Raw genomic sequence first — 23612 nt, 5'->3', positions numbered from 1 at the left:
AAAAAAACAGATCATCTCATGAACTTTTTTGTTTAAATTGTTGTTTGGCACTGTTAAGTATTTGTGTACTTAGATATTTGTTATAGAAGAATTATAGTTCAACAGACATAAGTGATTTTTTGTTATTCTGAAAAATAAGTAAAGTTTGAGTTATCTTATTTATGCTTGGCAAACCTCCCATAGAGTTCAAAGGGAGCAGGAGCAGGCCTTGTACGAATACTGTTACTGAATTTGAAAGTCGGGTTACACTAGGTGTAAATACTTTTAAATATATAAACAAGAGTTTTAGGTTTCATTTGGCTATGGAAAATATTTAAAATGTGTGAAAATAAAGTCTATAATAATTCAATTTCTTTAAATGTCTCCCACTAATATTCTAGATATAGAAAAAATTATTATTATTGGTGTTCCCTTTTCCCTACACCCTTCTATACCACTGATCACTCCCTCTTTCTTAACTTCAGTGGGAGCTGGAACACACAATTGCTATGAGCTTTGTAGTGTTTCTTCCTAGCATTCTGTCTGAAGTAATCACCACCGCCCAAAATTTCCTCTCCTGAGAATGGGGATGGTATAGAGAGGAAATCTCCATGAGGATTTCTTCATGAAGGCTCCACATTGTCCCATTGATGGATGGAATTTGGTTCCTCCATCTAGAAAATGGCCCACCTCCAAACCTGGTAGATCCTCAGGGATGCACAGTTGGCCAGATCTACCTGCATGGAGGCCCTCTGCTTTTACAGTGGCTTTGGGGCTCCAAGTGTCATTCCTTCACTACTAGCTTAACTTTGAAGTGAATTAAAAAATTCAGAATAGCTAAGCAAGTACTTCGGTGATTCTTTGCCTTGTTTTTTCTTCTGCAAAATAGGGATGATGATCCTGCCTTCCTATTTGTCTTGTCTGTTAAACTTGTAAGCTTCAAGGTAGGGGCTGTCTCTTACTGTGTGTATATATACACAGCACCTGGCACAATGGGATCCCGATCTTGATTGTGGCCTCCCACTGTTTCCTTGTACTCCTCTGTCTGTATCCACCTATTGTCTCTTATATTATACTTAAATTGTAAGCTTCTTGGGGTAAGTAACTTTTTTTTGTTTTGTGTTTATGCAGCCCCTAACACAATGGGGTCCTAGTCCATGACTAGGATTCCTAGGCACTACATTAGTAGAAATACATAAAATAATACAAAATAATACTAAATAAAATAATAATTAATACTAAAGCTTGAGGCTGTATTATCTTTTCTAACAAATTTCCACAGGGTCAGAGCTAGGATGACATGTATTCTTCTGTCTTTGTCCATTTCCCTTGTCCCACGAGATCTCTGCCTCTTCTCAGCATGGACGTGAAGTTGGGTGATAGTGCTGCAGAGGTAGCTGAGACCCGACTTTGCAGAGAAATCTAAGTGGGGAAGTCCCCTTCTTTTGTGGATTCAGTGGATGTAAACTGGCCCTATAAAATTCAGACTGGTCAAAGATTTAATTTACTTTACCTTTGAAAAGGAAACAGGGTCTGTATGAAAGAATGTGTAATTTCTTTCTTGCTGCTTGTACTGTTTGCTTTTTTGCTTCTGGTGGTCTTGAATATGTTAAGTGCAATGCCTCCTGTTTTTTAATAAAATGGAATTTCATATGTGACAATTTTATGAGAATCAAGTTTTAATGTCTAATTTATAGTATCTACAGTCCTTTAATATTTCTGGTTTTATACTGGAATAGGTAGCTGCCTTAATCCTACACTTTTTTGTAAAGAGCAAAATTAGACTTATCAAGTGTTGAGCCTATCACGTCATTTTGTACAGTTTGAAGCAGACAGAGTATGGGTATTTTGTCTCTGGTCTAATCAGTACACTTTAATTAAGAAGACTTAGAACATCTGCTATAGTAGGACACAAAAAAGTATCTCTTCAAAATAAATATACTTATTTTATAAATGAGAAATGTCATGCTTGATATGCTATTTGATAAAATTTATTATAGGAAATGCAAGATTTCTAATTTACATTTTACAATCAAAAGTGTACCTACATGCCTTTACTATTCGCCTTTTTCAAAGATTTCATACTGGGGGAACAGGAAAAAGAAAATAAATCCTAGTTTAGGATCTCTGAATTGGTGTAAAAATCAAAACCTAATGGGGAGTTGTTGAAGTAGGTAGAGATGTTAATGTTCAAGTTTAGTGTGATAATTTCATAGGCAAAATAAATAATTTCCTAATGGAAAATCGTTTATTTCTTTTCTTCTAACAACAAATACTTCTCCTACCTGCCATTATTTCTGTCCTTCACATCCTAATCTTGGCATTAGCCTTTAAAGTGCTTTATTTTTAGCAGGGGGAGGCATTATACTTTTTTATTAGAGTAGTTAGTGAGCTACAAAGCATTACTGATTAATAATACCAACACATTTAAATATTTTGAACGCTCACTTTGGAGTTTTAATATTCATATATGTATACTTTTTGGTCTACAGTGTAGCTCAAAATTTCATATGCTAGTTGTGGAATGTAAAAAAAAAATTCCACCTCTAAATTAGTAATATTTTTTACTGTTTGCTTCAAGCGGATTTTGGCGTGTCTGCTAAAAACACAAGGACAATACAGAGAAGAGATTCTTTCATTGGTACACCTTACTGGTAAGTGTGCAGTTTTGTTAACTTTTTAGCATGAACTAATATTTTAATATCACAACTGAGTACATAGCCTTGCAAAAGAATAATGTAAAATATGTAAAAGTGTGCCATTTACTTTAAAATATTTAAATTTCATTAATATTTTAATTAAGTAAACTATTTAGAATGTTTTTGATTGCAGATGATAATGCTTCATTCTCTAATTCTATACACCATTCTCTTTTGCAGGATGGCTCCTGAAGTGGTAATGTGTGAGACATCTAAAGACAGGCCTTATGATTATAAGGCTGATGTGTGGTCACTGGGCATCACTTTAATAGAAATGGCTCAAGTAGAACCACCTCATCATGAGCTAAATCCTATGCGTGTGCTGCTGAAAATAGCAAAATCTGACCCACCTACATTGGCACAGCCTTCAAAATGGTTAGTCTTTTAATGCTAACTTTTTTTGTCAAGAGTTTTGAAGATTGGCCCTGAGTCTGCAGCGATGTAAGCACATTTAACTTCAAGCACTTGAGTAGTCCTATTAAACTGTATTGAACTACTCACATGCATAAAGTACTTCTGTGTGGCCTTGGAGGATTGGGGCCCATGACTTTACTTTTTGTTATTGCAGTGTCTAGAAGCTTTCATATTAAAAAGGCTACAGTATCTTAGTATTTTGATATTGTTGTGTTGGAAAATAGAGCTTGTTCTTTTCAAATATAAGTTTCAGATTCAACATCAAAAGTGTACATAAAGATTTTTAACTACCCTTTTTAAAAAAAATGTGATATAAAGAAAAAGCATGAGGACAATGATCTGTTTTAAAAAAAGTAAAAATGGAAAAAGAGAAATGTTGAAGAATCCTCTTTGATTTCATACAGAGAATATACATTGTTTGAAAAGAGCATGCCATTGCCCACTCAGTCATGACAACAGATTGTTTTCAAATGGTTAGTGCAAAGTATTACTAGGTGAATTTGCAGTTAGGATGCATCCGATGAAGTAAGCTGTAGCTCACAAAAGCTTATGCTCAAATAAATTTGTTAATCTCTAAGGTGCCACAAGTACTCCTTTTCTTTTTAAAACCAAGAACCATAAAATAAAACCTTTCTTTAAAATGGAACTTCATTTGAAAAAATGCAGCTCAGGGACTAAAAAAGAACAACAGAAAGGTTAAGGTTGCACTTCACAAGGCAAAATAATGGATAAACGGGTGTTGAATCAAGCCATATCACTTTACGCAAAACAATGTGGCAGATAAAGCAGTGGTTTTTAATATAGTCTAGATTATAAAACTTTATTAAGAGAGGTTACAAGGTAAGCAATGTGCTACTTTCAGTTTTAAACATTTATTGGATTGGCTATCAGAAGTTCAATATGCAGCACCTCATGGGCTTTTCAACTGTAAAACTCATTGGGTTAAATTCATATCCCTGATGTAACTCTGTTGATTTCATTAGAGTTATACCAGTGATTGTAACCTGTTAAGGAGAAACTGTTTGGGTTTTGGTTTTTTTCATTCTCTTGCCTCTCCTGCCTTCTTTTGAATGGATGGTGAGCAATTGTAATGAAGTCATAAATGGGAAATTGAAAAGAATGTGTCACTATGCAGTTTGTGTAGGAGTAAAGGTAAAGTGGCAATCACTTCTTTGTTTTCTTCTGCAGGTCTTCAGATTTTAAAGATTTTCTAAGGAAATGTTTGGAAAAGAATGTAGATGCCAGATGGAATACTGCTCAACTTCTTCAGGTAAGAAAAGTTAGCTGCCAACAGGGTTCTAGTACTTGGGTTTAATACATCTATTTAGAAGCAAGACACTGCTACTGTGAAGTTCTGAATAATTCAAAATTAGATATACTTAATCTGTATTTAACATTATGGGGCAGATCCTCAGCTGGTATAAGTCAGTGGAGAGACACCAGCTTACACCAGGTGGAAATCTGGCCTACTATTTATAAATTTTTATATGAAAATAATTCTCTTGTGGACCTATTTATGTTAATTCAGTGCTTCCCCTAATGTATAAAGTAGTTGTGTTTATATAAGCAGTTGATTGCTGACAGATGTTTTAAAAGCTTTAGTCCTCATCCATCTGCTATAATGCTGTCACTGCAGAAGAGCTAACAGGAGTAGATCTGACTAGATACATTTGATTCTGTTTAACGTCAGTGCATGTTTACTTGTATCCAAAATACATTTGACATATGTTGAAAGGCTTTAAGAAGCAGGACCAAACAGAGAGAGAATAGTTTATGCAGAAAGAATATGAAGACAGGTAGTTGTTTTTTCTAAAGGAAACATACAGAAGAAATTGATTGTCTCGCAAATCTTTGGTCCAAAGGCAGCATTGTATTTTTCTAGATTAAGTACCTCCAGATAGTAAATAGAAAATGTATTAGGTGGAAGTTCAGGCATGGAATAAAAAAAATAATGAAGACCATTTCCAAGAAAAGCAACCTTTTAAAAACTCTTTCTACTTTTGTTCTTTGGGTTGTTAAGGTCAGTATAACTTTTAAAAAAATTATTTCATGAGCTATCTGTATTTTTGATGAGTTTATTGAACAAATCTCCACATAAAGATTTAGATATTGATATTTTAGATTTTAAAACTTCTAATTTAAAAAAATCTACATTAATAAAAAAGAGTGTTGGGTAAGTATTACAGCTTAATCCCTTTAATATCTGGGTATAATGGAGACCAAGATATAACCCTAAAAGAATTGCTACTTTTATTCCATTGTTATAAAAAAATGAAATTACTGTTTACTTTAAATGCCAAATTTTTTTTTTTTCAAGCATCCGTTTGTTACTGTCACTTCTAATAAACCAGTCAGAGAGTTAATTGCAGAGGCAAAGGCTGAAGTAACAGAAGAAGTTGAAGATGGTAAAGATGAAGATGAAGAGGAGGAAACAGAAAATTCTCTGGTCAGTTAAAGTATAAATTTATAGATATATATGGGTGCTTATTTTAATTATATTTTGTCTATGAAAAACTTATTTTCTGGCACACTAATTATTTTTGCAATATTTTTAATTTGTACTAAGAATGAATGTTTTTTTCTTCAAGTATAGCATGCCTTCAGTGCAAAATACAGAGGTCAGAATTTATAAAAGTCAGATGATCTTAAGCTTCTTCAGGACAGAATAATAAAGAATATTGTGTGCATGTATGGATATGTGTGTACATGTGCATATGTAAGGCGAGAAGGCTGTTTAAACCAGGGGTGGACAAACTGTGGCTTGTGAGCTAAATCCCCAGCCCCTGTTGGGCGCCTACCATGGGGCTGAAGTCCCGAGCCCCGGCAGGTACGCCCCAGCTCTCGAACTTCTGAAGATAGCCATTTGCAGCTCGGAGGGTCAGTAAGTTTGGCCACCTCTGGTTTAAACAGTGAAAGACTTTTTGTAAAATAATACACAAATATATACTTTCAGGCAAACATGTAAATGTATTAATGTGTAAGTGAACTGTGTATTTGGTATTATAACTCTTGTATGGGTGAAGGTAATGACATTTATGTTATAAATTAAGTTTCCTGTGTATTTATAACTCGACTATTTAAAAAAAAAAAAAAAAAAACCTGTCTACAGGACAAACTCTTTAGTAGAGTTAGTTTGTGAGAAATTTAGATTTATAAGGATACTTCTGCCAGTCAAATTCACTCCCTTGAAGGGAAATGAAATCATAGCTCTAGTATGATAATATGCTAATATATTGTGGATAACATAGATGCATTTATATATATCCTATTTAAAAACACATTTGACTTCCAATATACTGAGATTTTAGAATTATTTTAGATGCATTTTAGCACAAAGAGTGTGTTACTACATGCTTTCTTAGGCAAAAATCTCTCATTGAGGTTTGCCTCAGTAGGAAGAGCAGGATCAGGCCAATATTTGATATAGTAGCTAGGCATAATTTACATAACATTTTAAATTATATACTGTGATCTCCTAATGGCAAATTGTAACAGTTTCATTCACAGATTATGGAGTTCTAGTAGTAAATATAGACAAAGATGTGTCATTATCACTCTGAAGAGTGAAAGAATAATTATGATTTGAGATAATGGTTCATTAATATATTTTTCTGTATCTGTCTTTGTGGAAATATAATAATATTAATTCACAATCTAGCAACAACAATTGCTAGAGTTATGTTCACATAATCGTTTTGATTCTAACTTCTTGTTACCATCTATTCATATCTGCTAGAAACTTTTACCTTTTTAACTGAAATTTTTCATGCTTGGTCTCTGCCTGAAGGTGAACTTCTGAAGTTTGTGTAAAAATTGTTCGGCCATTTTTGAGGGAGAAGAGGTTAAAAAATACACCTTTCCAATTTGTATATCTGTATACTGATATTCTAATATAATATAGGTATATATTTAAAAAACAAAGAAAATGTTGCAACTTTCTTAAACATTTGCAAGTTAAAATTTGGCATGGAAATAACCCTGCTGGAGGCGTAGTGCCATTGTTGAAAAGAAATTGGTTTGTTTTTTTTTCACATGTGAGTGGAGCAAAGTTGACTACAAAGCAAAAAACTTAATCATTTGTATTGCTGATAATTAGTTGGGACCTCTGGGGTGAGATCCTCATCCCCACTCCAGCCTTATTATGCTAGGTAAAAGGGCCCTGAAAGCCCTACTTCTGGCTATGGGAGGATTTCCCTGGCAGAGGCACTGTGAAAACAGCCATGAGACTGCTTTCTGAGTATCCCCTCACAAGCCCTGGCAAAGAACATACTGGGGATAGGAGGGACATCTTGGGGCAGCACTCAGATTTGTGGGAAATGCTGTGGTCCGTAGGGCAGCCTGGGGAAGCTGCTGTAACTTAGACATAAGCTTTCATGAGCTACAGCTCACTTCATCAGATGCATACTGTGGAAAGTGTAGAAGATCTTTTTATACACACAAAGCATGAAAAAATACCTCCCCCCACCCCACTCTCCTGCTGGTAATAGCTTATCTAAAGTGATCACTCTCCTTACAATATGTATGATAATCAAGTCGGGCCAATTCCAGCACAAATCCAGGTTTTCTCACCCCCCCAAATCTCACCTGGATTTGTGCTGGAAATGGCCCGACTTGATTATCATACATATTGTAAGGAGAGTGATCACTTTAGATAAGCTATTACTAGCAGGAGAGTGGGGTGGGGGGAGGTATTTTTTCATGCTTTGTGTGTATAAAAAGATCTTCTACACTTTCCACAGTATGCATCCGATGAAGTGAGCTGTAGCTCACGAAAGCTTATGCTCAAATAAATTGGTTAGTCTCTAAGGTGCCACAAGTACTCCTTTTCTTTTTGCGAATACAGACTAACACGGCTGTTACTCTGAAACCTGTAACTTAGACGTGCCCCCAGATGTGTTTAATTTATGCTGAGGTCCTCTCCAGTCCCTGGAGTAGCCCAGGATCAGGAGGGCAAAAAGGTGGTGTGAGGCCAAGATTTTTTGTTGTGCCTCTTAGGTGTGCAGCACAGAATCTCACCTCTGTGGCCAGAAGAACCATATAGGGTGTAAAGTGGTTGAGGAAAGGCTTATGAGGACTTTACAAGGTGTGTGGGTGCTGAGGCAAATTATGTCCAGTGTCCCTCAGGGACTGAGAAAGGGCTCCTGTGCAATTGTAAACTGGGAAGAAGGGCTTTTCTACAGACGTAATAGTTCTGTGGTTATGTCTTGTCAAATAGTTTGAGATTATGGAATTTATTTTTCCTGGAAACCAAGCTACATACATGTAGTGTCTTTTCATATACATCTCTCTCTCTATGTAAGAAATGTTTGTATAATTGTTTTCTACATAAATTAGAAAATAGTAATTTTTTTTTAATAATTTTTTAGCAGTTACCAACAACCAAGCGTGCCTCCTCTGACCTTAGTATTGCCAGCTCTGAAGAAGATAAACTTTCACAGAATGCCTCTATTCTGGAATCTGTTTCTGAGAAAACAGAACATAATGCTGCTGAGGAGAACATCAGTATATTTCCAGATGATAAAACAACTGCTAGTGAACCCAAGACAATTAAAGATGTGGAAATTATTGACAGTGTGTCTGATACCACTCCTGGAGAAATTGTAAAGGTGCAGAATGGGTCAGTATTAGTTGAGGAAGATGAGCCAGAGAAAAGATTAGGAGTTGAAAAGAATACTGGAAAAGCAGAAGAAGTAGATGAGGACACTGGATCACAGACAGAAAGAAAAGAAGTTGATACAGTGACAACATTAGAAACAAATGATAAACACAGTCTGAAAACAGAGGAAAGAAGTGCCATAGAAAATGAAGAGACAGATGAAAATAAACTGAAAATAGCACCTGAAATTGAAGATGCCAGTGCTCAAACTACAGAAGTAATATCTAAAGAGACTGGGGAGAAAGAGGAGAAAGAAAGCAGAACAGATAGGCAGGAAAATAAGAATGAAGAAACAACGATAGAAAAAATTACAGAGCAAAAAGATGATGGTAAATCTGAAGAAGTTCAGAAAGATGAGATGACAGGCATCACTAATGAAACTCTGGTTAAAGGTGCAGAGAAAATGGCTGACACAGAGCAGGAGCCACTAAAAAATGGAGCTGACCATGCTCAAGAGACAGGCAGCACTAATGAAAGACAGATCAGTAATGGAGATAAAATACCCGGGACAGTCCAGAAGCTAATGGAAAGTAGAACTGAGCATGTTCACGAGACAGGCAGCTCTGAAGAAACTCAGATTAAAAGTGGAGATAAAGTGACTGATACAGATCATAAATTAGTAGAAAGTGAAAATGAAGATGTTCATAAGACAAGCAGTACAGAGGAAACTGAGGTCAAGGATTCAGGAAAAGTGGGTGATATAGACCAGAAGCCAATACAGAGCAAGACTGAGAATATTCATGTGACAAATAGCACTGAGGAAATTCAGATCGAAAGTGTGGGTAAAGTGGTTGAGCCTGACCAAAATTCAGAAACACATGGACCTGAAGATACCCAGAAGAACAACATTCAGATAAATGCAGAGCATTCCGAAGTTCCGTTTGATGCACCACTTAAGAACAAGCTTCAGGATCCTGCAGTTGAACAACCTAATGATTCTGAACTCACTCCAGTACCCATTATTAGTGTTAGCGCTGAAGAAAATGAGGAAAAAGTTAAAATGGGTAATCAAGCCCATGCTGAAACATTACAGCAGCTAGAACCTGAGACACTAAAGGAAAATGATACAGATTCAGGCACTGGTTCCGCAGCTGATAATAATAGCATTGATTTGAACTTGTCCATCTCTAGCTTCCTCACTAAAAACAAGGACACTGGATCAATATCTTTACAAGTAAGTGTAGGACAACTAGTTATAATTTTTTATGTAAAATCTTATATAGTAAGACCCTGAGACTTCCTTGGGGAGTTAATAATGCCGAGAAAATCAACCAATCAGAAACTAGAGTCGTAATATTGAATCTGTACCTTTATAGGAACCACTTTGCTAGAATTGAAGATCGCAAATAGTCAAATACCAGTTGCATCTAAAACTGTTTTCGGAGTAAAATATTGGAGTACATGGAATAATGTTGTAACTCTGTGTACATGTGTTTAGGCAGCAATTGTAAATGGCGAGAAAACTGCCACACATTTATCTAAATCCAAAATCTAAACTATCAGATCAAAAAATTGTTAATCATTACAGTTGTGAGGATAACCTTCGAAATGTGAACTAAATGTAAACCTATACATTGAGACAGGAAATTCCAAAGAGCCGAAAACTACAGGATGATTAAGAGGAAGATTTGTCTTGTGGTTAAGGCTTGGGACTAGAACTCAAGATTTCAAGTTCAATTCCTGGCTTTATACATAATTTCTGTTGACCTTGGATAAATCACTTAACCTCTCCCTACCACATCTCAGTCTTCTCCATGTATATCTTCTCTCTAACCCATTGTTTGTCCTGACTATTTAGACCAGCGTTTTTCAAAGTTCAGGTCGCAACCCAATACTGGGTCACGGCATATAAGGCACTGGGTCGCTCTGGTCAGCACCGCCAGCCAGGACGTTAAAAGTCCTGTCGGCGGTGCTGCCCAGCTAAGGCAGGCTAGTGCCTGCCTGTTCTGACACCCCGCTGTGCCCCAGAAGCAGCGGGTCCGGCTCAAAGGCAGTGGGGCCACAGGGCTCTGCACTCTTTTCCTCCCCCCTCCCTCCCTCCGAGCACTGGCTCTGCACTCCCATTGGCCGGTTCCCAATTATAAAAAATAATAAAAGGCTATTAATTTGTTAGTCACGTGATACTTTAAGTCATGAGGTATTGCTGAATTGAAAGGAGAATTTAATAGATTAATTAAATCTGAAAGTTAATGAAGCACTGTCAAGGCGTGGAATCTGGCAGTAGTGTTTGACATTTGATCACCTCACTGATTCACATTAGAAGCAGGTCTGTTGTTGAACACAGCTTGAAAAATTTACCAAACACTTAATGGCCAGAGGACTAAGCCTAAGGACAAAAGGCTGGTGGGAGTTGCCACCAAGGTCTAGAGAGGCATTGTCTCTGGAGATTCTCACTTCCCTCCCAAGATGCTACTGTCAGTAACTGAAGGGGAGGATATTGGGATTCCCACTAGAGGTGTTGTCCATGGATACTGCTCTTGAGCTCCTTCTTTCATATCCACTTCTGGCTTGTAGGTGTCTGACAAATGTGAAACCCTGGTTAAGGGATGAAAACAATTTGCTCTCTCTTTCTCTTCTCCATTCAGGAGCCTCCTGCTCTACCCCAACCTGTTGTAAGGAAGGTGTCTGCTATATTGCTCCTCCCCTAACCTAAAATTTGGGTCCTCTTTTCCAATTATGTGCTTCTGTTTTTGCTGATAGGTTTCCCAGGCAGAAGTGGTAGGGTGAAATCAGCAAATCTTTATTCAGTTTCACTGCCACTTTTCAGAATCCTGGGGGCATCTGTGAAAATGACTAGTCTTGATGAATTCAAGGGAAAGCAGTGGGGAACAACAAAGGCAACAGAACTGTCTTCAGACTCAGGAAGATAACACTGCATCAGTTCACACTGGAAGATTAAAAAAAATTGTCTAGATAAATGGCAACTTAATTTATGGGAAATAATAATAGCTTCATTTCCCCCTTTGCTGGCTAAAAAAAGTTTAACTTCTTGGCACTGGTAAGAGGACTTTTCAAGCTCGTGTAACCTGAGGACAGTTTACCTTTGCTGTATCTTATTCAGTTGCTCTCTATTTAGAAACTCAGTAATTAAATTAATCAGATGTAAAAAAGTGTTATTCAGTTGAACACAGAATAACAACATTTTCACTCAGGAAACTAGAAGACACAAGAAAACATTAAAGAAAACTCGCAAATTTGTTGTTGATGGAGTAGAAGTGAGTGTGACAACTTCAAAAATAGTTACAGAAAATGATTCAAAAAGTGAAGAATTGAGATTTCTTCGGTGAGTAAAAATCTCTAAATGATTTTGGAGACCTTTGGTATTCCTTTTCCTTCCTGAATAACTCAGGAAGAATCTTTAATTAATGCGAGAGCGCTCTGGGATTTGTTTTTATAGTGCACTGGGATTAAATTTAGATTTTTTTGTTAGCAGAAGGAAAAACTGTTTATTTTAAAATAATGATACAAAAATCCAAGTCTAATCTTACATTTCTTTTTTAAAACTGGTATTATTGAGCCCAAATAGTTGATTTTTTTGAAATTATTTTTATCTTTATTCACTTCCTCTCTTCTTTTGCCCCACCAACACTACTGTTCGTTATCAGACGTCAAGAGCTGCGGGAGCTAAGACTTCTTCAAAAAGAAGAGCAGAGAGCTCAACAGCAGCTCAGTAATAAACTCCTACAACAACGAGAACAGATGTTCAGACGCTTTGAACAGGAAATGACGGTAAGTTTGATTGATTGATTGCACCTACATGATATAAGGCAACTTTTTATTTAGTGCTCTTAAAAGATGCCATATTGATGGAGTAGGTGAACATGGGTAGCAACAGCCTAGGCTTTTTCTGCTGAGGGTACTGTTCTGTAGTTCAGTGTTCATGTTTATTCAGTCCTTGTTCTCTCTACTTAGAGAGATTTTGACAGGTAGTCTTGTTGATCTCCTGAACTAATCGAAATGCTTGGAAATAGTGCCTCCCAGCCAGGAGAGGGTGATAAAACCAGCTTTTGGGAGGATGTCTTCCTCACTCCATTAATTGGTTTGCTCATTCACATACTTCAGTTGTTTTTGTCTCTAGCAAGTGGAGGAACATTTCCTTTGCCAGATGTCTGGTTAGTCTGGGCTAAAGCAAAAAGACTAGGCCAGAGATATTCATCGATGTTCAGCTGCCTCTGCAGCATGCACTTGAGGCCCCAAGAGTATGCAAGCCCTCTCCCTAGCAGTAGGTCAGCCCTTTCGGGAGTGCAGTATGACAAGTTCTACAGGAGCTCTAGGGCCTGGAGTTGCTGGTAATGCTAAGTCCTCACACAACCAAAAATTGGGGGATGCTTTTGCTTTAATTGTGTGGGAAAAGCTAGTTGTGAGGTATCTCAGGAGAGGCCCAGCAAGGTAGAAAGCCTATCCTCAGGGAATACCTAGCATGTCCTACCTCCTCTGAGGGCACTGCCTTTGGTTTCCCAAAAGATCCTCTTCTCTGGGACTCTCCAGGAATTTCTCTCCTACTTCTTGGTCCAGAGAGAAGGAACCTTAGCAGCAACAAGCAGGTTCAGTCCTATCCCTGACCCTTTCCAAATCAACTCCAGCCTGCCTGAGCCCAGTCAGTCCTGGGCTCTCCTTCAGCCCAGTTCCTGAGTGACTCATCAGAGGAATGAAATAACAGCTATTAGCACCATCTGATCCAGGAGAGTGACTGCAGAAGGTATTCAAACTCCAATAATGAACATCCTCTAGTCCCCAGGTCCTTCACAGCTTACTCCTAAGGGCATTCTGCACCAAAAAATTTAAAATTCTGCACCTAAAATTTTGCACACAATATTTTAAAATTCTGCAAATTATATTTGTTAAATAAATGTGGAGGCTCCAGCATGGCATTGGGGAGCACAGGCCACTGGCTGCACAAAGGTGGGAGATGACTGTGCAGCTCCATCCCCAGGACACAGACTCAGCAGTGAGCCTGCACCCAACCCTGACACAGTGCAAGGTCCATGCCTGCCCCAGAAACATGGGTCCTGCCCCTCTGTATGGGCAAGCAAGCTTAGCAAGGCAGGATCCAAGTGTGGAGAGGCTTAATGTGGGAGGATCCGGGTGTGGAATGAGAGGATTCTCTGTGGGGCAATCTGGGTACAGGCGGCTCAGTGGGGGATCCAAGTTCGGGGAGGATCTGGATGCACAGGGGCTTGTTGGAGGGTTCTGGGTGCAATGGTAATGGGACTCTGCAGGGGGGTCCAGGTGAAGGTGGTTGGGGCTCAGCGGTGGGGGGGGGAGTCTGGGTGTGGGGAGGATAGAGCTCGGCAGAGGAGTCTGGGTGTGGGGGATTCAGTGGGGGGGTCCAGATGCTGGGGGAGTGGGGCTCAGTGGGGTGGGGATCCAGGTGCAGCTGGTAGGGGCTTGGTGGGGTGGGGATCTGGGTGGCTCATCAGGGTGGTCCAGGTGCAGTGGGAGTGGGGCTCATCGGGAGGGTTCTGAGTGGGGGAGGGGAGGGGCGCTGAGGCTTGGTGGGAGGGTCTGGGTGTGAGGAGGTCTGGATGCACGGGGGTTGGGTGAGTGGGGCAGCAGTTCCCTGTACAGGAATCCCTCCCCCTGCAGAGCAATGGGCGCAGGAAGCGGTGGTGGGGAGTTTGCAGAGCCTGCAGCCAGGGGAGAAATCTGGAGGTGGGTCTGATCCAGCCCCAGATGCCATGCAGGGGAAGAGGAGGTCCTGTCCTCCCCAGCCCAGCGGGGATTAGCAGCTGAGCTCAGGGTAGGAGCCACCAGCCAGGTCTTCCCTAGTCCCGCCTCCTGCCCCACAGTGCTTTACCTCTCTGACGGCTGCCCTGGGCACCCAAAACATACTTCTGGGGAGGGTCACGTGACCGCTCTTGTGGTTTCCCTTTGCCTCCCAGTCAGAAAGTCACTTTTCTGCGGGGAAGCAAAGAAATCTGCAGGAGACATAAATTCTGTGCATGTGCAGTGACACAGAATTCACCCAGGAGTAAAAGCTGCTTGTGTGGGGAATCAAAGGAATCGCCCTATCATATATGCACCAGATTAGCTTTGCCCCCACTACATCTAAATCTTCCTTTGCAACACATCAAAGTAGGCATGCAGGCAGCCAGAACAGAAGACGCAAAAAGGATTCACGTTCCCACAGGCAACTTCCCCTACCCCTAGAAGCATGAACATGCTCCAGCTTCCTTAAGAAGATAAGTAGCTCCGCCTCCTGCATAGCAGGTCATAGGCCAAGGTAATAGTCACCTTGTAAATACCTACAGTAAGATAGATAGCACAGGCCCCCTGCTAGACACACAAGATGTTTTGACCTGGAGTTGCTAAGTATCCTGGGCTATGCCTCCCATCCTCACTCTGTCTCATCTTATGCACTTCCATATAAATTATTTCCAGCATAATGTAATGGCTTTTTGTATGATTTGAGAAGTATTGCCCTCTAATGGCTGGCTGAAGATAAGGAATCTATTATTCGCTGAGAGTGATATCTGCTAACTCAAGTTTTAGAGGCCTGTATTTTTAGACTGTGATGATTCATTTCCAGAGGTATGAATATAAAATTTATATAGTAAATTGTGTCTGTTGTGTAATGCATAAAGATTCGTAACACAGGAGGTCTCCAGGCATTTTTCAGTACTGGCAAGGCATGCTCTGTTCACATTCATACACATTCATCACAAATTCAAAATTTGGTATACCACAATTTGGAGTTCCCTGGTTAAGCTGAGCAAACATCATTACTTTGACTGGTCAGTTCTGTAGAGCTTTCAACCGTCCCGAATTTAACTTCCTAGAAAAATATCAGATGAATTATTTTATTTTATTTTTATTATGGAATTATTTTACAGAGTAAAAAGCGGCAGTATGATCAAGAGATAGAAAATCTAGAAAAGCAGCAAAAACAGACAATAGAACGTTTGGAACAGGAACACACAAATCGCTTACGAGATGAAGCAAAACGCATCAAAGCAGAACAGGAGAAGGAATTGTCCAAATTCCAGAACATGTTGAAAAACAGGAAAAAAGAGGTAAGACTCTTAGATAATGTAGAAAGTAGGGGGCATGGCCAGAGGCGAACATGGTTGGACTCCCTTTATCCCTGCCATGACGACTTCTGGGGGCCATTCACAGCCATTGTAATTTTTTTGTTTTATTGCATACAAAACAGCTAACAGACCATTGAAATATTGACTTCCGCAGAAGTCACTGATAGATTAGCACATTTGTATCTTTCATAGAATCTTTAAAATTAATACATTTTAATTTTGGTTGATAGCATTCCACAAAACAAAAAAGCCGAATTTCCCTATGTTTGTACTGTTAGAATTTAAAAAACAATAATACAGCTTTGGTAACAGTTGAGTCATTATACCTACTGTAAGTTTCCATTTGTTTATTCATCAAGCCCATATTTTATAACTTGTCTGTAAAAGATATAACCCTGGCAGGAGTTCTCTCTACTGATTTTTAACTCAATTGGAAAAAAAAGTCGACAGCTGAAAAGTTTTATGACTAATTGCAGATCTAAGTTATATAGTGAAACCAAGTGAGTGAAGGATGATGCTGAAAGTCTAAACCAGTGGTTTTCAAACTTTTTTTTCCGCATCCCACCTGAAAATTGCTGAGGGGCTCTGCAGACCACTTAATGATCTTTCCAAATGTTGTTTGTACCATTAGCTAACTATTGTAAAGCACTTTGGATAAAAGCACTATATAAAAAATAATAATAAACATTTTTTTGTTCTATAAATAAAAGCACACAACTCATATTTTAATATCAGTAGTTTTACCTTTGTAATGCAATGGATGTGCCCTCTCTCCCCCACCACAGCATCCCCCAAGCTGGGGCTGGGAAGGAGGGCAGGTCTCTCCCCCGCCACAGCAGCCACAGAGCTGAGGCTGGAGAGGAGGGCTGTCTCTCCACGGCAGCCGCAGCCCTGGATCTGGGGAAAGTCACCTCTTTCTCTGGCCATCGCAGCCCTGCACATCCCAAATTCCCCCCACTCCCTCTTCTCACCCCACTGCTCCCTCCCACCTACCCCTTATTCCCCCCAAGGCCACCACCTCACCTTACATGTGCATCTTCTCCAGGGTCCAGGCACCTAATTAGTGGAGCCACGCCTGTGCGGCTCCACTAATTAGGTGGGTGGCCCTTCATTCTCTTGCATGTGGCCACTCAGGTGCGCACTTTAGAGGGAACTATCAGCGGGCCACCTGAATGGAGCTCACAGACCACTGGTGGTCTGTGGACCACAGTTTGAGAACCTCTGGTCTAAACTGTTAATTTGCTTGTGTTAGCGCATGAGAAAGTTGTGTATTTACATATAGTTTTTTATATATGAAGGCTGTATTTTATTTTTAAACCAATTGCATAGTTATAGTTCTGCATATAAGTGAATATAATTTATGCAAAAATAAGAGTAGTTATTAGATTAATATTCATTACTCTAAAAATCTATGGTGCACTATCAGAGCTTTTATGCAGAAGGACACTATAGTGTGAACATGTTTAGAAAAATATATATTTTATTTATTTTGAACTGTACACTGGTATGTATTAATCTTTTTTTTCTCTTTTGCTGAACTTCTTGCATTTTTGAGTTTCTTTTTACTGGTGATTGGGTCTAATATGGGGAAGCTGGTGGAACTTTGCTGTATACTGATCTAAAAAAATTTCTTCCTTGGAAACAGGACTAGCATGTGGTGGTTTGGACTCTGATTTCTGATGGGGCTTCCCTCCACTATTAAATAAACATTTGTTCTTGAAGGCATACTTTTTTTATTTATAGTTCAGTAAGGAGATTTACAGTTTGGAGGGAAATGCAGTCAGAACTCTAAAACTATCCATATTATATTGGAGAGTATGGAAAGTATGGAATGTCAAAAAGTGGCAATATTTAATCTCCCCTAAACAAAATCATCAAATCATCATATTTTTAGCCAGTTGCTTTATCAGATGATACTTAGAAATTATCTCACCATTTTAAAGTGCACTATACCGAAACACATTTTATACAATTTCTGCCTAACTGTAATGCAGAGTTTTTGAAGAATATAATAATTGATGGGGGTGGTTGTTTCAAAGGTTTACTTTTTAAAACTGAATACTTACAGCCCTTTTATCTTTATGTGCTTATGTGCCTCTTTTATATTTTAAAACATACTATGTAAGTGTCATTTGTGGTTGAGAATACAGAAATGACATTGTATCCATTTGGACATAGCACAATGTCAATAAAAGCTGTTTTTCAGTGGAAGTTCATCTAAACTTCTACTTGTTTCAGATCCGTTACTCTGGGGATAAAAATAGTTTATAAAATTTCCTGTACTGTTCAAAGAGACCATTACTATTGCAGGCAGCTTTCTTAATCGATGGCTGTTTAAGTTACTGCATGAAAACACATTAATGAGATATAGTAATCCATAGGAAGGAATCGCTGGTTCTGAGAGCACTTCATTAACATTTGCATGTAAAATCAGACTGGTTTATGGCTCCTTTCTAGGCTGCACTTAGACTTGTACAGAGCATGCACTATCTTTTCCTTTTTCACCAAACTAATACCTCTGCATGCTTTCCAACACCTTAGTGCTTGAATTACACTCTCATGTTCACAACAAATGCTTGCTGTGGAGAAAAAAATGTTATTTTCCCCACCTTCTGCATGCTTATATACTAGGTTTTTAATGAAGTGGAGAAAGCACCAAAAGAGCTGAGAAAAGAGCTCATGAAACGCAAGAAAGAGGAGCTTGCACAAACCCAGCATGCTCAGGTAACAGCAGCAGCTTCATGCTACTAAAATCCAAAAAGCAGCATTAGTCACACAGCTTAATCATTTCACTTTCTTTTTTAGGGTGACTGAAATTTAACTTCTAACCCTTGACATTTGCTCTGCTCCCTCAAATGTTCCCATAACCCTTTCCATAGAGTACAGTGTATAATCAATGATATGCAAACTTGTATTGATATGTTAAAAAAGCTTAAGATTCGGAAAGCTGTATTCAAATTAGAAAAATATCTTTGTACATCCCAGGAAAACTCATTATTGTCTTTTCAGCTGATAAGTATCTTGTGTGTCTGCATAATTTATACATGTTAGAGTAGAATGTCAAATATTTTCAGAATATTAAGCCTAAAGGAGGAAAATAAGTATATAGAAAGTGTAAAATTAAGGAATACTGTTCATGACAGCAGAGCATTTAAAGTAAACTGACTTAATTAAATACCAAAATGAAATGGAAAGTTGTATGAAAACTATAGAAGATTGGAAATATAATTCCACACCTTGCACCTTATTGATATTATCTGACAGAGCTGGAAGACAAAAAAAAAATATTAAATGTGTTCTTCCTTTGTAAGGTTTTGAATGTGATATTCTACCTCTAGTCAAGGTTATAGAACAAAAAGGGTTTGGGGTTTGAATAACTGAAGTGGGATTTAATTATTGTTTACAGGAGTGGAAAAGGTTGTGATGTGATTGGACTATGTTAATTGTGATTTGACTTTGAGGAGTAGATGTTATATTTTTATGGGCATGATGGGTTGAAAACTTTGTTGTACATCTTGAAATAAAGATGGGTGTACACCTGAGCAAAGTTCATAGTAAGTAGAGTTTTAGAACTACAAGTTGTCATACTTCTAACAGTGGATTAATGTGTTTCCACTACAGCAAAAGCTTTGATAAATAATAAGATATCTTGATTAAGTTAAAAGATCCTCATTTCATGTCATCAAAAAGTACTATAAGCATAAGAACATCTACAGAAATTGATTTCAAATCTGTAAACAGATCAGTTACGTACAAGTACCATTTCTACTGTAAATGTTTGCTCAAACCACGAGCCTTGGAATCTTCATATTCTCATGGCTGATATATAGTAGTTTACCATCTTTGAAAGAAAGGAATTGTTTTTGTTTACATTTTGACCTGGGAAGTATTGTATTGTATTCTGATCCACAGGGCATTGCTCAGGTTATGATTCAGTCTTTTCAATTGTCTTCGTGTACACTCTTCAATGCACAAATGCAGGATGTAAGTCCCAAAATACCAAGAAGGGTTTATTTCCCTCATTTTTTCAACTTTGTGTTCGCTCCTATTTTTTTCTTTGGCTCATATGTGCTGATGAATTTCATTGTCCCAAAAACTGATGAGTGCAAATTTATAAAATTGTATAGTTTAAAAGTTCAAATTGATGCACTGATTAACTTTGGATAAAACATTGTGAATTTTCTCTCAGAAACAGAAGTAGTCAATAATTGGATGATTTTATCACTTCAGCACCTGTGAGAAATTGAATGCAGTGACTAAATTTTATGTTGTGTGTGCAGTGAAATTTTTACCTTCGGGAGGTGGGGAGAAAGCTTTTATCATTTTCTTGCCAAATCGTAGGACAAAAACTTGTTACTACTGTCACAAAGAACTAATGTAACTGCTAAGGAGCAAATTATGTTGTGGTCTGCCTCCTACACTAGCCAACAAAGTTGCCAGTGAAGTTTTGCTCCACAATGTTTATTGCATGTGATGTGGTAAAGATTGTGGAGAACATCTTCACTGGCAGTTTGATTGGATAGTGTAGGAGGTAGACCACAATACACGGTCTTTATTGCGGGTGACGTCTGGTATTGATGTACAGTAACTCCCCATTTAACGTCCTCTTGCTTAACGTTGTTTCAGTCTTACTTCCCTGCTCCATTACATGCTCATTTAAAGTTGTGCAGTGCTCCACTATAACATCATTTGGCCACCTGCTTTGTCCACGGCTGGCATCTCCCCATCAGCTCCCCTACGCCCTCCCCCAGTGCCTCCCGCCCGCCTGCGGACCCCGCGGATCAGTGCCTTCAGCCTGCTCCCCTTGCCTCCTGCCTGCGGCAATCAGCTGGTTTGAAGCGTTCAGGAGGGAGGGGGGAGGCTGCACGCCGCTCCTCCCGCCAGCCTCCAGAACGCCGCAAGACAGCTGATTGCCGCGGGCAGGAGGTGAGGGGAGCAGGCTGAAGGCGCTGATCTGCCGGCGGGTGGGAGGTGCTGGGGGGGGACAGGGGAACTGATAGTGGGGCTGCCAGCCTGTTTAACACCTGTATTAAATTGCTTGTTTAAAATTGTTTAAAATGCCTTTTGTTTGGCAAAAAAAATTCTCTCTGGAACCTAAGGCCTCCCCTCCCCCCATTTTCATTAATTCTTATGGGGAAATTGGATTTGCTTAACATCGTTTCGCTTAAAGTTGCATTTTCCAGGAACATAACTACAACGTTAAGCGAGGAGTTACTGTATGAAGCTGAAAGGACAGAGCTTGTGTTTACGTAGCTTAGCTTGCTGTGCTAGCCGTTTTTTAAAAAAAACCCTTGTTATTTTGACTTCCAGTATAAACAGATCAGAACTGATACGTAAGTGATTGAGGGAGGAAAGTCTCTTCCATAATTGCGTTTCTGACCTTGACCACACACTTCTAATATAATGTTTTCCCCAGGGGTTGAAAATGTAAGACAGCATGAAAAAATACCTTGAAAGTCACCTACAGCATGTTTTACACAATGGCACCCCCAGCTATTCCAGTATACTAAAGCTGTATTTCTAATATATTTCAGTCTTCTTACTCTTTCAATTGAAAAGTAAATAAACTTTTATTTACCCTCTAAAACTGTATTCTCATCAGTCCATTATTGTGTTTTTAATCTGTATCACTGACCCTATCCCTCTGATAATACCCATAACTATCATTCTCCCAGATATTCACCAACTTGCTCCTCTTCCAATTTTATACCACCTTCTGCACATCTCATTCACCCTGGTACCACAATAGCCTCCAGGTGTACCCACTTCAGTGTACCTACCCAACCCTGGGGAGATGGTTGTGAAAATTGCAATTCACTGTCCAATGGGACTCACAAGCCTTAGTAACTATTTACTGAACTTCTGTGGGAGAGGAAAATCGGGTCTCTCTCAACAGTCATTATCAAGTGTGCCTGTAACAGATTGTTGATTCCACATTTCACTGTTCACATCTCTTCTCCATTGAGCTCTGTGAAATATTTGCTACACTCATCTTACATTAAAGATCAATAAGATAAAATGTTGTTGTTGCTGCTGAAGCCCATGTATCTCGTTTGACTAGCATCCCATCTGTCTTCCCATCTCTCTCTTCTCTAGAAACCATCTTCAACTTCATTTCTTCCTGTATGAGAACAAATGCTCCTAGCTTTGCAACTTGGCTCATGTCACAGCTGTCAGCAATCTTTCCATTGACTATATATTAGCTCTTAGTCAGTCATGGTAGATATGTCTGCTCTAACCCTCTCACTGTTTGCTAGCATTTGCTAACTACTGTCCTCTATCCATTCAGCCTTTCCACAGCATTGTTCTAGAGATACTGGTCTTCTCTTACATGTTTCATAGAGTTTAAAGTGAGAAGGGACCATTAGACTATCTAGTCCAGCAGTGGGCAAACTACGGTTCAGGGGCCGCATCCTGCCCTTCAGACGCTTTAATCCGGCCCTGGAGATTCCACTGGGGAGCAGGGTCCGGGACTTGCTCCACTCCTGTGCTCCAGCTGGGGAGTGGGGTCAGGGGTTGGCCCCGGTCTGCGCATGCTTTGACTCCACATGTCCCCCCTCTGGCTCCTATGTATAGGGGCAGCCAGGGGACTCAGCACACTGCCCCCGCCCCACGCGCAGCCCCCGCAGCTCCCATTGTTTGGGAACCATGGCCAATGGGAGCCACAGGGACAGCGCCTGCAGATGGGCCAACGCGCAGAGCCGCCTGGCCACGCCTCTGTGTAGAGGCCTAAGGGGGGGACATGCTGCTGCTTCCGGGAGTTGCTTGAGGTAAGCGCTGCCTGGAGCCTGTACCCCTGCCCCCCTCCCAGGCCCCAACCCTCTGCCCCATCCCTGATCCCTCTCCTGCCCTCCAAATCCCTTGGTCCCAGGCCAGAGCACCCTCCTGCGCCCTCAACCCCAGCCGGAGCCCTCACCCCCCACCCAACTCCCTTTCCTAGGCTAGAGCCCCCTCTTGCACCCTGAACTCCTCATTTATGGCCCCACCCCAGAACCTGCACCCCCAGCCAGAACTCCCAATCCCCAATTTCATGAGCATTCATGGCCCGCCATACAATTTCCATACCCAGATGTGGCCCTCGGGCCAAAAAGTTTGCCCCCCCCCCCCCCCCAATCTAGTCTGACCTGTATATCACAGGACACTACATTCCACACAAATACCCAATGGCTTAAGCTACGTCTACACTAGAAACTTCAAAGCGCTGCTCTGGGAGCGCTCCCACAGCAGCGCTTTGAAGTATGAGTGTGGTAATCCACCTCCACGAAGGGAATAGTGCTGGGAGCGGTGCTCCGAGCCTGTCCACACTAGCACTTTAAAGCGCTCAAACTTGCTGCGCTCGGGGGTGATTTTTCACACCCCTGAGACAGCAAGTTAGAGCGCTATAAAATGCAAGTGTAGACAAGCCCTTAGTTAGACCACAGCTATCTTCATGCTTAGATGCTTTGCTAAATCAGGCCTTTAGTCTATTTGTATATTGCAAGTGCAGTAAAAATCGTCAAACTTGTTGGACTGCTGCAGCAGAAAAGCTTCTTTGATAGCCCCTAAGCCGTGCATGTCAATTTTCTGAATTCATGAGCACTAAAACAAGGACACGTCCAACTCACAGTGTAAAAAGCTTACTTACTGCTTTTCACAGAGTCTGTGCTTAACAAAATCGTATACACTTTGTAAAGGTAACTTTCAACAACAAAAATATCAGTGACTATTTCAGAACTCTTAATTAAGTTATTGAACTCAACTTTACTAAGACACTTTCACTAACAAGTTTGGAAACATTTTATTTAAAATCGTCTTATAAGTTTAAAGGCAAAATTAACATTATACTAAGGTGTG

The 23612-nt window shown here is 39.7% G+C and overlaps 1 protein-coding gene across 2 annotated transcripts in view; it reads left to right on the top strand.

Annotated features, from left to right (window-relative positions):
- Positions 1 to 23612, top strand: part of SLK (STE20 like kinase) — a 66423-nt gene that overhangs the window by 32139 nt on the left and 10672 nt on the right. Inside the window, exons 5-12 of one of the 2 annotated variants that reach the window (XM_074959406.1) lie at positions 2561 to 2633; positions 2859 to 3053; positions 4281 to 4362; positions 5410 to 5538; positions 8462 to 9922; positions 11901 to 12031; positions 12354 to 12477; positions 15582 to 15761. In XM_074959406.1, coding sequence (XP_074815507.1) covers positions 2561 to 2633; positions 2859 to 3053; positions 4281 to 4362; positions 5410 to 5538; positions 8462 to 9922; positions 11901 to 12031; positions 12354 to 12477; positions 15582 to 15761 — 2375 coding nt within the window. Of the gene's footprint in view, positions 1 to 2560; positions 2634 to 2858; positions 3054 to 4280; positions 4363 to 5409; positions 5539 to 8458; positions 9923 to 11900; positions 12032 to 12353; positions 12478 to 15581; positions 15762 to 23612 lie in introns of both variants that reach the window. The other variant, XM_074959405.1, reaches the window with a different exon arrangement.

Source organism: Natator depressus, chromosome 7 (assembly GCF_965152275.1).
Source record: "Natator depressus isolate rNatDep1 chromosome 7, rNatDep2.hap1, whole genome shotgun sequence".
NCBI lineage: Eukaryota > Metazoa > Chordata > Testudines > Cheloniidae > Natator > Natator depressus.
Note: the sequence above shows the minus strand (reverse complement) of the source record. Positions and strands in the feature narration are given on the sequence as shown.